General features: G+C 36.1%; 3 protein-coding genes across 5 annotated transcripts in view; 2 read left to right on the plus strand and 1 right to left on the minus strand.

The window, feature by feature from the left end:
• The first annotated feature begins 28 nt into the window (after window positions 1–28).
• Window positions 29–14,152, plus strand: part of LOC134817271 (zinc finger CCCH domain-containing protein 14-like) — an 86,895-nt gene continuing 72,771 nt past the window's right edge. Inside the window, exon 1 of the mRNA XM_063826408.1 lies at window positions 29–50. The gene's annotated coding sequence lies outside the window, so the exon portion shown is untranslated. The remainder of the gene's footprint in view (window positions 51–14,152) is intronic.
• Window positions 1,226–14,152, plus strand: part of LOC134817270 (sorting nexin-25-like) — a 74,208-nt gene continuing 61,281 nt past the window's right edge. The window contains exons 1-4 of the mRNA XM_063826407.1: window positions 1,226–1,497; window positions 2,025–2,122; window positions 2,413–2,550; window positions 12,889–13,107. Of these exons, the coding sequence (XP_063682477.1) occupies window positions 1,335–1,497; window positions 2,025–2,122; window positions 2,413–2,550; window positions 12,889–13,107 (618 nt within the window). The 5' untranslated portion in view covers window positions 1,226–1,334. The remainder of the gene's footprint in view (window positions 1,498–2,024; window positions 2,123–2,412; window positions 2,551–12,888; window positions 13,108–14,152) is intronic.
• Window positions 3,231–8,079, minus strand: LOC134817051 (ELKS/Rab6-interacting/CAST family member 1-like). 3 transcript variants are annotated; one of them, XM_063826134.1, is made up of 4 exons: window positions 7,285–8,079; window positions 6,743–7,242; window positions 3,839–3,940; window positions 3,231–3,640 (listed from the first exon to the last, which is right to left on the minus strand). In XM_063826134.1, exons 1-3 carry the CDS (start codon window positions 8,064–8,066, stop codon window positions 3,849–3,851), a joined length of 1,374 nt encoding a protein of 457 aa, XP_063682204.1. In that variant the 5' UTR covers window positions 8,067–8,079; the 3' UTR covers window positions 3,231–3,640; window positions 3,839–3,848. The 3 variants fall into 3 exon arrangements, with proteins under 3 accessions (XP_063682204.1, XP_063682203.1, XP_063682202.1); XM_063826133.1 differs by having other exon boundaries at window positions 3,839–3,929; window positions 6,743–8,079; XM_063826132.1 differs by having other exon boundaries at window positions 6,743–8,079.

The raw sequence follows: 14,152 nt of genomic DNA on the forward strand, positions 1-14,152 counted from the left end.
TTGGACTCGTCGACGGATACTTTCAACACTACTATATAACAAATAATTTGAGGAGAAAAGTGAGGGAAAGATGATAGTTTGGCCAGTAATACTTGTATAAGTCGCCAATGCACAATCTAAAGTTTGTGGACCTCAGTTATATTAAGCCTTTCACTTGTTAATATGGAACACATATTTTATTTTTACGAGTATCACCCGTTAAGTTAGACCCTGGAGCTTAGAATTAAATAGTTAAAAAAGTTAAGCTGTGGTCTTGCCCCATGAAAACAAAAATAACTACACAGGGACACTGAATCAGGAAAATCGAAGTATTGAGTATAGTACAAAAGCAAAGTGTCAATTCAATGACAATTATATTTGAAATATTTGTTCATATGTGATAATGTGATATTTATGTATATTGTAAAATTTATTAAGCGGTGCCCAGCTTGTCATTTTGCACCATATCTTTGATTCTTTAATCATTTATGAACATTAAGCCTGGTTTTTCAGGTCATGTATAATATGATTTTAAAAAATTTATTGAATTAGGTATTATTGAATAAATTTGAAGGGAATCCAGAATCCGCATTTGACTAATGTGTGCCGCGCGCGCATTTATTGAATTTATTTTATCAAAACAGTTTAAGAATCAAGCGCCTATCGCTCGAGCAGGTGGTACGTAGGTTTGATATCAGTTACTCGTTGTTCCAAAAGTTTAGTTGATGATAATAATTTAGATCCATTCAGTCGAACAGGCATCGATCGGCTACTGTTTCATGTTTGGAGCCTTCAATTTGAAAGGTTTGGGTTTTCTAAGTATAAGTTTCCTTTGTACTTTGTGTAGGACATGGTGGCAACTATCGGGAAAAGATGTGTGTATAGTTTGCAACGCCGCAAAGTAATGGTAGGAAGTGATAATATTAAGGGACACAGAATGTTCCAGAGATAGGACTTTCAGAAAAGTTACAGAGGAATTTGTTTCCCTTTGAATCAATCAAACTAGATGAATTGTTGTAAATACTGAGATCAAACTATCAATCTACAGGCTATCGTCAAACATGTTGCAAGGCGTCATCTTCAGTGACATAAGCCCTAGAAATTGTAAAAAGTTAGTAAAACCCAAAATTCCTTTAAAAATCTGAACACTCTTAAAACGGTTATAAAGTTAAAATTAAGATGTTAAGAAAAGTTAACCCTTCGTATGTTTTTGATCCGCATGAAGAATCCATAGATTTTCTTTCTTAGCATGACCTGACACACTATGTCGAAGACTTCTCTTTCGGATGTCCGGATGGAACATGACTCTCAGGATATTAAATGTTTTAGAATCCCTTGCCTGAACTAAACTCCTCATGGACATCGACCTACTGCTTAGCAGCGGGGTAGCCTGCTTTGTAGCATCTTGTGTCCAAACTCCTCAGCTGTTTGCCAGAACTTTCTCACTGGTGATCCTAGTGATATCTGTGTTCTATGTGAGACTGGTTCTTGTACGGAACAAGAAGCATGCAATACCAGGTTGATATCTTAGAAATTTTCAAGTACTTTACTTTTTCTGGTTTTGATGAAATTACAGACTTGACGCCATGTCAGCATATAGAATTATATAGTTATATATGGCATAATGGCACTGTTTCATTGTCTATCAGTTGATAATTCTAACACTGTTAATTAAATTCGTGTAGAAACAGTAGAGTACATCATCTTATCATTATGCTGTGTCCTAAAATATATATATCGAGTTCCAGAAGAATCTAACTGCTATCAAAATTGGAAATTTTATCATTGCAACCAGAGCCTTGTTTTAGGGGAAACACGCCGGGTCCTTCGGACCTGGCATGTTTCTTTCTGTGTCTTGATTAAGTTACATCAATCAGTGACGATGTGAGTTGAGGTGAAGCGTGAACAATGGACATTGACATTTGTAACATTAACAAATGTTTCCTCCCCCTGCCATTTAAAGCTTATTGAAACCTCTTTACGTAGAATTTTGGTAATCCCATCCAAGTATAATATTCTCCCACATTAAAACTATTATTTTTCAGCCCGGAAGTGTTTGTTATCAGGAAAATACCCTCCCACAAACCTCCCTGCCACTAACTCCCCTGTCACCACGCAGAAAGTAGACTCCCTTATCACTGAGGTACGGTAGAGTTTTTAGTTTTTCCAGCGATTCTGAGATGTGTAATTTGTGAGATTAGTTAAATTTGAATGTTAAGTTATAGTCAGGAATACCGAATATTATTGATGAGCTGGATGTACGATAGTTTTAAAAGTTTATGATTATGTACAAAGTAGCTTATTTTGAACATGAATAATTTTAAATATTATTGCCTCAGTTTAAAGATCCGCTTGGACATCAGAAACTTCTCAATATCTATTGTCGATATGGGAGGGATACAAACAGGCTCATTTATTCAAAGTTTCCATCAGGTAATATCATTATCCCTGCGAGACTTTGTGTTCTCATGGTTCTCCCCTCCGATGGTTACCAAGACCCAGAAAGTAAGTGACATAGCTACCAGTCTCTCCTGGCAAATCGTCTATCTTACTCAACGCAAACTCAACGAGGTGAGTTTACCATTTGTCTGGTTACTATGGTTACTATGGTTACTATGGTTACTATGGTTACTATGGTTACTATGGTTACTATGGTTGCTAGTTCGGTAGAAACATTTTCTCATCCACTTAAAATAAAGAATCACTTTTTCAAACTGTACACTAAGCATGGACCAAAAGTGGGAAAAGGTTGCAAAATTTCACAATGTGCGAGGTCTCCAATATGGTATATAAGAGTTAAAATGAATTTGTTCTTACATACAGGGATACAGTGGTTTTGGGAAGATGATTGGGGGCATTGTGTCCTCCAATACAAGGTTTGTCTCGCAAACAGTGGGGGGCTACTGATACATTTTATAAAAGTAGCTTTTAAAAAGTGACTAGAGAGGTTTTTTGGCAGGTGCAAACATATCATATCTGCGATATTTGAATATTTTAATATGAAACCTTACAAATATTGACTTGCATATTTGTTCAAAGTTCATATTGGTGAGAAGGGGGAGGGGGAAGGAGGGGGGGGGGGGGGCACAGTACAGTTTCAACTTATCGTGATATGTGACATATCCAGTTTAATTAAGCGTTAATTGCAATGTTAATGCTTTTAAACACAATTTGGTACATCATAACGCCAGCTTTAACAATTAATACACATTATGTTGGACAGTAAAATCGAATCTATCTCTTTTGCACCATTGTTAAACTTGTACACAACTAACAGTAACCGTAAATTAACTGATTTAATAACCATAAAGCAAATTTACAAACCAGGAAGCTGTTTGTAAAATCAAAGGTGATGATTGTTAAAGATTGAGACATATTACAACCGAAATGGCTGAATTGTAATTGATTATCTATCATTTAAAAACACAGCTTCGCAAAAATAAGTTATTAAAAAAGGAATCAGTTTTTGGACCAAAATTCAGTGTTGTAAGTTATAACCACAAATGTCTTATCTTTTAAAACAATATAACAATACAATAGAATATACATACTATTATATGTCCATTATTATATGTCCAGCAGCCAGCTACAGGCTACTTCAATTTCCAATAAGTTTGAGCACCTCCAGTTTATCTAATCCTCCACTCTTCTGTCTTTTGGTCTGAAGGATGATGGTTTGATCTTTACTTTGGATACATTATTAACTAGAAGTACACGTTTGTAGTTTAGTAAGGACAATATTTGGTGGGATACCTTCTTAACTAAAAATTAATATTGTTTTCGATACGTCACGTTAAAATTCAAATATTCATAAATCATCAGAGCATCAATACTTTAGTAAACTATTCATATTACACACCTGTTTATAGTTATTTATCCGAGCACTGATCTTCTTCACCGTCATGGAACATCTTGAAAAACTTGATGAGCCCGTCTGTTATTCTGATGCCCTGAAAGTACTCTGAAATTGTAAATGGTTTTGTTGATATATGTGAATCCCGATGGCAAATTCGATAAAATGCAGTTGTATATTACGCCGCAAAATTCGCACATTTACAATAACATAAACCCGCCACGCAAAGGGTTTATATAACAGATCATCCCGCGCTAGCGGGATGATCTGATAAACACATACGAGTGCGCGCAGCGCACGAGTTTTGTGTTAATATGTAATCCCGAAGCGCCAGCTGAGGGATTACATTTATTTAGCCCTGAGCGTGAAGTGTTTATGGATTATAATTATCTCCGGCGATTTCGACAAGGGATTTATACTTTAGAAGCTGGGAAAGCAGTTCATCAATCTGAATGTCAAACCGATCTGTCATAGTGGAGCAATAGCTTGAACGTTAGCAGGAACAAGAGCTGGAAGGAGAGCAAGCAGCTATCGACCTATCTCACTACTCTCATGTTTCTCAAAAATCTTTGAAAAAATTATGCAAGCGCGACTATTAGATCACTTAAAGACAGAGAAAATCCTATTTGACTCTCAATACGGATTTCGGGCGGGGCACAGCTGCGAACATGCTTTACTAGAAGCCCAAAACCATATTCACAGGGCACTAGAAAAAAAGCAGGTCACAGCACTGCTTCTATTGGACTACAGCAAGGCCTTTGACATGGTTGGCAGCAGTATTCTTCTGAGAAAACTTGAGCACTATGGAGTTCGGGGGTTGGCTTTATCTTGGTTTCACTCATATCTAACCGATAGAGAGCAATACGTGAGCGTCAACAACTGCAAGTCCTCTCACCTCAAACTTAACTACGGAGTACCACAGGGCTCCATTCTCGGACCAATTCTGTTCATAATCTACATCAACGACCTTCCTCAGATTAGTAATTTAGCTAAACATATTTATTTCGCTGACGACGCAAACCTAATAATAAGTACAGATACATTTGAACAACTTAATGCATTGGTGAATGAGATTCTGACTTTGATAATTGATTGGGCTACTAATAACGGGCTTAAATTAAATGCTAGCAAAACTAAATATATGATCTTTACAAATAAGAAAACTAAGGATATAGAAATCTACATGGGAGGTGAGCGACTAAAGCAAAGTTATCACGAAAAGTTTCTTGGCGTGATCATTGATACTAAGCTAAATTGGGCCCACCACATTAGACATTTAGCCACTAAAGTATCTAGAAATGCGGGTATTCTCTACAAACTCAAAGGCTCAGTACCTAACAAAGCACTTAAGTTGATATACAACAGCTTTGTTCAGTCTCACTTGTACTACTGCTGCACAGTTTGGGGAACAAGATCGCTAAACTCCGTTAAAAGAGTCTTCTCGGCCCAGAAAAAGGGCATTCGCGCTGCAGATAACCAATACCACCGCTATTTTTATGACAAAGATCTGAATAGCACACCTTCACACACAAAGGAAATTTTCAATAAACTAGAAGTATTAGCTTTACCGAACGTGATAGCTAAATGTATATTATGCTTAATGCACAAAGTTTATTCTAACACTGCACCACCAAATATTATAAGAATGTTCACTGTTTCAAACTTAAACGCACCTAGAAGAGAACCTGAGTTCTTTGCAGTACCATTTAACCGTTTATGTAATTCAGACAAGAGCATTTCTTACATTGGGCCTAAGTTATATAACCAAACAGTCAACATTATTAACAAGGACATAAAATATGTCACCACTTGCCTACAAGACAAATTCCTAAATTCATTCAAGTCTACAGTCAACAAGCATGTGCTTACTGCACAAGCACATAAACCGGATGACAAGGACTGGGACAACTCAAATTTCGTACTTTTAGAAATTTAAATAATTTGGTACAACATACGTTGATCATAATAACGAGCAACAAACCTCATAACAAAATATGACTATCTTCGAGCATTTTTTACAATGCTATCGACACCGCGCAATTTCACTGTCATTTACAACTTTTAAAAGATAAAAATATCACCGCGCATTCTTCAGACCCTGTGTCGCTGTTCTAAATTTATGTCAAGAGATAAGAGTTATTTAAAATTCTTAATAGTACTATTTAAATTTGCTAATAGCATAATCATATTTTATACATTATTAATACTTTATACATTGTGTGCATATATTTATAATTGATTGTAATTAAAGATTTTAAGGCGTTAGTGCCGAGTAATGCCTTCGGGTAGTGCTCCTCAATCAATCAATCAAGCAAAACAATACTATTTTTAGGGCACGGACAAGGGTAGCTGGCTAGTCGCCAACTTCTCACGCCACGCGTTGGAGAAATTCCAAGAATTAGCTGCTTTGGCAACGTTCCCAGGAATTTGCGTGTAAAAGAAGTGGACGGTTACGACGCGATGTTTCATATCACGTGGTGCGCTTTCGTGTCACGTGGTATAGACTCGGCGTATGCTATTGGTGGCACGTGGTACGCACGTGACGCGCCCACGTGATCGCGCGTCTAACTGTTCTACTATTATCGAGTTCTAATCAGCAGTATCATTGATTATTGTAAGTCGGAGAATTGAATGATAAACATCAGTTACGACTAAAAAGCGGGCCGGGTTTATACAAATTTCCGGGGCGGGATGATATCACCTTGAGATGTTTATCTAACAGCGGGCCGGGCTGAGTGATAATATGATCCCGCGTCGAAATCCCGGAGATATTTATATTTAATTCAACACATTTAACACAAACAACTTGATGAGTACAACTAGTTTGTAATCTTATTAACTTCAATTCATAGACCAATAAATATACGTTAAATATACAATGAACGTAACAAAAACACACAACAAAATTACCTAGCTTTGCCACACTTTTGCGAAGAATTTCAAGTTTCTCTGCAGTAAAGATCCCTCCGAAGTACTCCTCGGAATAGAGCAGATCCCAATGACTGGTCACAGTCGTGTTAGCATGGCAGGTGGTGTTTTCCAGTAACTCTTTAACTTGTTGAAGTTCTGTCAGAGTTTGGTTAAGAGCTGCAGAGGTACTGTTCAGATCCTGGGTTGTGGTGTCTAGTTCTTGTAGGGTTGTCTGTTTTTGTGCCTCCGTCCTGTTTAGCTGCTGTTCTTTACTCTTCAGATCGGATTTAGTTTCCTCAAGCTCTGCTAGGGTTGCGTTCATCTGCTGTTCTTTGTCCTCCAGATCAGATTTAGTTTCCTCAAGCTCTGCTAGGGTTGCGTTCATCTGCTGTTCTTTGTCCTCCAGATCAGATTTAGTCTCCTCAAGCTCTGCTAGGGTTGCGTTCATCTGCCGTTCTTTGTCCTCCAGATCAGATTTAGTCTCCTCAAGCTCTGCTAGGGTTGCGTTCATCTGCTGTTCTTTATTCTCAAGCACTGCTAAGGTTGCGTTCATCTGCCGTTCCGTATCCTCCAGGTGAGATTTACATGCTTCTTTTTCCTCTTTGGCTCGGATTGATTCTACACACCCACTTTCGATCTCAGTAACCTCGCCGTTCCTAGTCTTCAGCAGTATTTGTTCCCACTTTATGCTCCTAACCACCCCATACGTCTCCTCTATTTCAGTGCACTTGTCTTTTGCCATCTCCTGAACTTCAGCGCTACTCAGTTCCTTGGAGAACAAGTTGAGCTTATAAAGCTCCCCTCCAAATATTGCGTCCTGGGTCAACGTTCCACCATAACTGTCCTGATCGTTTCCGATTACAAGATAACCGTTAGTACCGAGTTTACGTCCTGAGGGTGTTGATCTGCTTCCAATAAGCTGTCCATTGAGGTACACTCTATGTGTTCGGGATGATATGCTCCAGGTTCCACAGTAATGGTACCAAGTCCCTAATGGGACTGAGCTAATCTCTCTTTTCAAACTCCAACCGCTGTCGAATATAATGTTATAATTCCCATTACTTGATATCAGGATCTCATCGGAACTGCCACTGTTCACTGCGTAGGATAGCCAACTCGGATTACTACTAGATCTAATACCTCTAACCCACGAGCAAACTGAGAAAGCATTCTGCAGAGGTCCCATGCTCGGCTTGTAGATGATATAGTCCGGAACACTGTTACCAAACTTCAGGGCGTTAAATCGGCGTTGGTCGGCGGTTGAGTCCCCACTAGTAGAGACAAACTGGAGTAGGGATAGTATTCCAAGGAGAACCGGCTTCATCTTTAGACTAGTCTCAGCTAACAGTGATAATATGGTAAAATGGTTAGTGGTGAGATACCTTAATATCGAGTACTTAAATATCATAATAAGTTACTAGTAGTTTCAACTGTTCATGTTGTGAGGAATTTCAAAAAGTTAAGGTGTAATTTTAGAGGCGACGACGGTTGATATTACTTGTTGCAGATAAAATGAAGAATAATATAGAATATTTTTGACGAAAATAGAATTTGTCAGATAAAACGAAGAATATTCTCGATAAAGATATTTAAATTTTGTCAATAAATCTAGAAAATTGAATATTCGTAATGAATATAAAAATTTGCTTATAAAATGTAGAGTAAAATAATCTTGACAAAGATAAAATCATTGATGTACTATAGGAATGGGGGACATACACCAAAAAAGTTGGACTTGGAGTTTTGCTAGTACTTTAGTTAAGTTTTTCAAAATCATCCCACATTCAAATGTCGATTTGGCGCCCCCCTAAGATGGCGCCCTCCTGCATGATCGTGATCAGCTTGATGGGACAAAACATTTAGTACCAAATTTATGAGAACTGAAGAAAAAAATTAAATTGAACACATTTAAAAAAAATTGTTTCTTCAAATATCATAAATTTGGTACTAAAAAAATATTGTTTGGCTCTATTGGAAAACAAAGTCGAGATGGTGGTGTCAGTAAAATGGCAACAGATATTATATTATATTAAAATGGGACTTTTATAAAAAAAATCATAAAATTTCAGAATCTCTCAGTGATGGAACTAAAAAAATAATTCTGAAAATACTAAATAAAGTAATTGGTGTTATTAGCTCAAGTAAAATTTAGAGAAATAACGTCGCGAAGAATAATGAAAAGGTTGCAAAGTGCACACTTTATAACGCTCAACCTAGGTAGGGCCAGGGTAGGAATGTAGGGCAAGAAATGTTGTGACAACCTAAACTCATTGGTATGGGTTTGTAAACATGTTAACGTAAGACTTCTTGTGATGACCACGATTCCATCGTGACCAGTTATTTGGCTGTTTTTTGGTCAGTTACTAGGAACATAAATTTAAACCCTCAGAATGCCATTTGTTTCTGTCATGTTCAATTTTCCGAAGGCTTTAAAGATTCCTGTTCAAGGAGTTAAAGTACGAAGCGTTGACACATTGCTATTGCACTTTCGCTTTTGGGTACTAATATTTGATAAATTCCAGCCTTATATGGTGATTAACTCTATGCTCCGTGAAGTATGGAATTTACTGTTCAACATGTGATTTATTTGGATAGTTTGTTGGGCATTACTTTATTATTGAGACAATACAGTTTTTACTCGCAGTCTTATTTTATCAAGATTTCTCTTTGCCATAATAAAGTCAATTTATTTACAATAACATCACTGTTACAATAACTTAATGCTAAGATTCTAATTAATAATTGCAGGTTCAAACCTCAGAACCTAGAATTATCTTGGCATGCTTCGAATGAACCCCTGAAATTTACAACGAGGAATAGATTCATCAACAAATAGCATTATCCGATCTTTATAAGATGAACACTAGTATAATCTGGTTTCACCGAAAAATCTGTTACCATCCATAAAATGTGGCCGGTATCTAAGGCATGGATTTGCGAGCTATGTATGTTACCACAACTACATGGTAACCATATTATTTTGTATTTTACATTCTACATCCGGTACGGTTATGCACTACACGATATCTCTCTCTGAAATGAAGATAGATTATATAAGGACACGTTCATTGAAGTTTGAGGATATTGGTAAATATTAGTGACCCTACTAAATGGCACGATGATGTAAAATATGTCACACTATAAAACTATATAAACCCTCAATGGTTAGGATAATCGTTTCATCCTCTAGATAAACTTTGTCGCATAACGATATCTTTATCAGACGATAAGATATCGCTTAAATGCGGCCGGCAGTGAGTTGTAAACTTTGTCACACTATAAAAATGTGACAGAGTTTATATGGACCCCTTGTTGCCGTGTTTGACCAAATTTTCGAATTTCAAATTTATAGGATAGTTGCATATGACTATTATCTACATATTTAGCGACTTTTTTCGTTAAATGGTAGCACCATGTAAACTCCGTCACACATTCAAGAAATTTATATGAGGGATGTTTATGACATCCGGACAAGAAATGCTGAATAGTCTAGCATTGTTTTGTGAGCTGAATGTGTTTGGAATTGTTCAAATATTTCATTGTTATAGGCAAATACAAATACAGAAGGCAGAAATAGGTAAATTTAGTCACATAAATTTGTATGATATCTCAACATGCGTGAAATTGAGTAAATATTAGTATACCAACTTAAACACCCTATATTACGTACTATGGATCAATTAACAATATTTCAACCATACGCCGGTCATATAAATTATTATATGGCAGTGATATGTTAACATTGGCAAAATTTCAACACCTGAACAGGGTAAAAATTTGTAAATTTCGTCACAAAAAAAATATTATAACTTTATTTGCTCCGTGTTGGCAAAATAACTAATTTATCGACATAGTGATGGTGATAAAGTAACATTATATACTAATTGAGGTATGATTCTTCAAAATAGGGGCAAGAAATGTAAATTTCGTCACATCAGCCATAGCATTAGTTAGATAGATTTTCTTTCATATCAACTGCCCTTATTATAGCAAGAATGGATTTATACAGGAAATATAGAAACCCATGCCCATTTTTCATCACATTGAAATTATACTGTTGGGGCAGGAAAAGTAAATTTCGTCACATTTCGGTAAATTAGTGATACCAAACTCAGCATTGTTAAACTTGGGTTCTGATTTGCTGAAAAATAACCAACCAATAATTCCTGGAAGAAAATTGAATTTTAACTGAGGTATGGTTCTTTAAAATAGGGGCAAGAAATGTAAATTTCGTCACATATACGTAATTTTAAAATTTAGATAGATTTTATTTCCTACCAATAGTCCTTATTATAGTCGGAATGGATTTATACAAGAAATGTAGAAACCCATGCCAATTTTTCATCACATTGAAACTATACTGTTGGGGCAGGAAAAGTGAATTTCGTCACATTTCAGTAACTTAGTAAGATTAAACTCAGCATTGTTAAACTTGAGTTCTAATTTGCTGAACAATAACCAACCAATAATTCCTGGAAGAAAACTGAATTTTAACCGAGGTATGGTTCTTCAAAATAGGGGCAAGAAATGTAAATTTCGTCACATACGTCATTTTAAAATTTAGATAGATTTTCTTTCATATCAATAGTCCTTATTTTAGTTAGAATGGATTTATACAGGAAATATAGAAACCCATGCCAATTTTTCATCACATTGAAATTATACTGTTGGGGCAGGAAAAGTAAATTTCGTCACATTTCAGTAACTTGGTAAAATTAAACTCAGCATTGTTAAACTTGAGTTCTATTTTGCTAAACAATAACCAACCAATAATTTCTGGAAGAACATTTTATAATGTATGTAATATGTTAATCACAGACTATTTCATTCTATAATCATTGCATTGTTTCCAAATTTAACCTATTTATGATGTCTTATCATTTTGTGACGATGTTTACAGCAACTGCCCTATACTAAATACTTGAATCAACTGTATCCGTGTATCGTCCTTATATAGAGTTTTCCTGCAAAATTTAACTTATTTACGATGTCGTATCATTTTGTGACGATGTTTACATCAACTGCCCTATACTTGAATCAACTGTATCCGTGTATCGTCCTTATATAGAGTTTTCCCGCCTTCCAAACCAAAATCAGATATAAATGATTTCGGAAATTCACCCAGAATTTCAAATTCCATATAATGTGACAGAATTTACATCATTTCCGAATAACCAAGTGCATGTATTAGCTAACTTTTCAAAACAACATATTTTAGGGCTATGATTGGCAGAAGAACCATCAAATAATGAGTTGAAAGGGTTTTGAGGACACCTCACAGTAGAAAAGAGGTTTCGTATTCTGAGTGTGACAAAGTTTACGAAATATTGCCTTAAAGCCGTTCGATCCGTGCCCTTTAACCAATGTTGTATCATAATTGTTAGATTGACCTAATCTACTATATTTCAGACCAAGGAATGATAATTGGGCAGCTATGGTAAACAATGTCACAAAAATGTGACATTTTTTACATTATAGTGCCTAAAAGCAATACATTGTATTTCTGAGCAGTGCATATGGGAGTATGGGTCACGTGGCTAATGTTCAGAACTTATGAACACGCTAGATTAATAGATGCTAAAATTAAGCCACTATCGTCAAAAACGCTATTTTAGAAATTTACCAATATCCTCAAACTTCAATGAACGTGTCCATAAACAAACCTGAAGTACCCTACAAATAGAAGAAAGAAGATAAAAACCCTTTAAATCACGAGGAGAATAGTCCAACTTTTCCGTGGAATTGAACACGGAAGCTGTCATGATCCTGGAAACATCACAAACTTTAATAACTAGCTCTAGAACATTCAGAGCAAATAGTACTCTACTTCCCAAAACAGGCGTCAGATCCTTAACTCTGAACTATTTCGTCGCCAATATATGTATATATTGGTTACCTACTTATCACAGATCACTCATCTCTAACAATTTTAGATGTAGGCCATTATAATAATGGTAAAGACGTTACGTTTAATGATATCAAATTACTTTTAACTCTTTGCATCCTCAGTAGTCAGTACATAACCAGGTACAGGGTACCGTAGAAAGTGTGACTTTTTTCCACAAAATAGTCACACTTTCTACGGTATTTGCCTAATTAGTTTCACTTCTAAACGAAAAGCTCTCACACTAACTGTTTCCTCCCAGGTGGACTTTACAACGCTCCTATCCCAAGATGTCATGATAAAACTAAACTCCCACTTCAAGACAATCCGGGAGACTGGTAGTCTTCTCTCTGACCAGCAGTTCAAGTTTAAGGAGTACATTGATCAGAGTGAGGTGGAGCCGTGCTGTTTGGAGGGAAGCTGTTGTCATGGTAACGAGGAGAAGAAGTTCTTGAAGAGTGCTGCTGTTGTTATTTTACAGGTTAGTTGTTGTTTTTGGTAGTTTTTGTGTTGTTGTTCCTATAGTTGCGAGTGAACCGTTTTGACAAGTTATACATGAAACGTTGAACATACATAATCCTGGATGTGACTTCTGATTTACCTTTTATATTGAATATATAATACTTTGTATGGGTCACACTTAATTTCTTACTATTTAAGAGTGCCCCTTTTTGACGAAGTCACTGACATCGGATCATGTATATATACAGTATACACAGGATAATGTGGCAACTGCAACTAAAGAAGACTTGTTATCACTTTATAATCTTGTGACTGAGTGTTTCGTGACCAACTTAAACCTTTCAAAAATGAAACCTAAATGTACATATAAACCACAGACACAGCTCAGTGTACTCATCTCTCAGCTGAACTTTAACCGTATATCAGTTTAATTAAACAGCACAGCTGAACTTTAACCGTATATCAGTTTAATTAACAGCACATTAGTTTAAACGACTTGCTTCATCATGCATAGCGGATACTTATGACTTATCTCATTGACGGAGAGAATGTTTTTACAAGTATTACAAATAAGCTTTTTCTTTGATTTTAACATATCGTCGGCTGATTTGCGGCTATTAATACATTCAGAACATGATATACCAAATCAATGGCTCTGTGTCGCAAATAGATATCCAAAGCGATAAGAGATTATGCAAGTCAAGCTGTAATGTCAACTGTCAAATCCAGGAATTATATTGGGTGGTAATAAATAATAAATTATAGCTGATGTATAAAGTAATACACAATAAATAGATTAATGTACCAAAAATAATATATTAAGTAATAAGATCACTACCTACAGTGTGGGTAGAGACTGTGCTTTCTACATCACCCAATTTGATAATCTGTCTCACCCCTGAAACTCGACACTACTTGACTTCTACTTTCTAGAGATTGAAGTAGGCATAAACGTGATGTTCTGTCCACTGGTTACACTAGTAAATGTGCAGAACAATTAGTCGATATACATGCTCATTCTTTCAATAACCATGATGTATCCTAGTTTCCTCTATAATGTACCC

Source organism: Bolinopsis microptera, chromosome 6, assembly GCF_026151205.1.
Source record: "Bolinopsis microptera isolate Bmic1 chromosome 6, MBARI_Bmic_1.0, whole genome shotgun sequence".
NCBI lineage: Eukaryota > Metazoa > Ctenophora > Tentaculata > Lobata > Bolinopsidae > Bolinopsis > Bolinopsis microptera.

Excerpts from the sequence above, each read along its gene's own strand:
- LOC134817051 (XM_063826132.1), bottom strand. The coding sequence starts at position 8,066 with ATGAAGCCGGTTCTCCTTGGAATACTATCCCTACTCCAGTTTGTCTCT. Across the intron at positions 3,941-6,742 it reads CAAAAGTGTGGCAAAGCTAG|AGTACTTTCAGGGCATCAGA; the intron begins GTAATTTTGTTG and ends TTACAATTTCAG.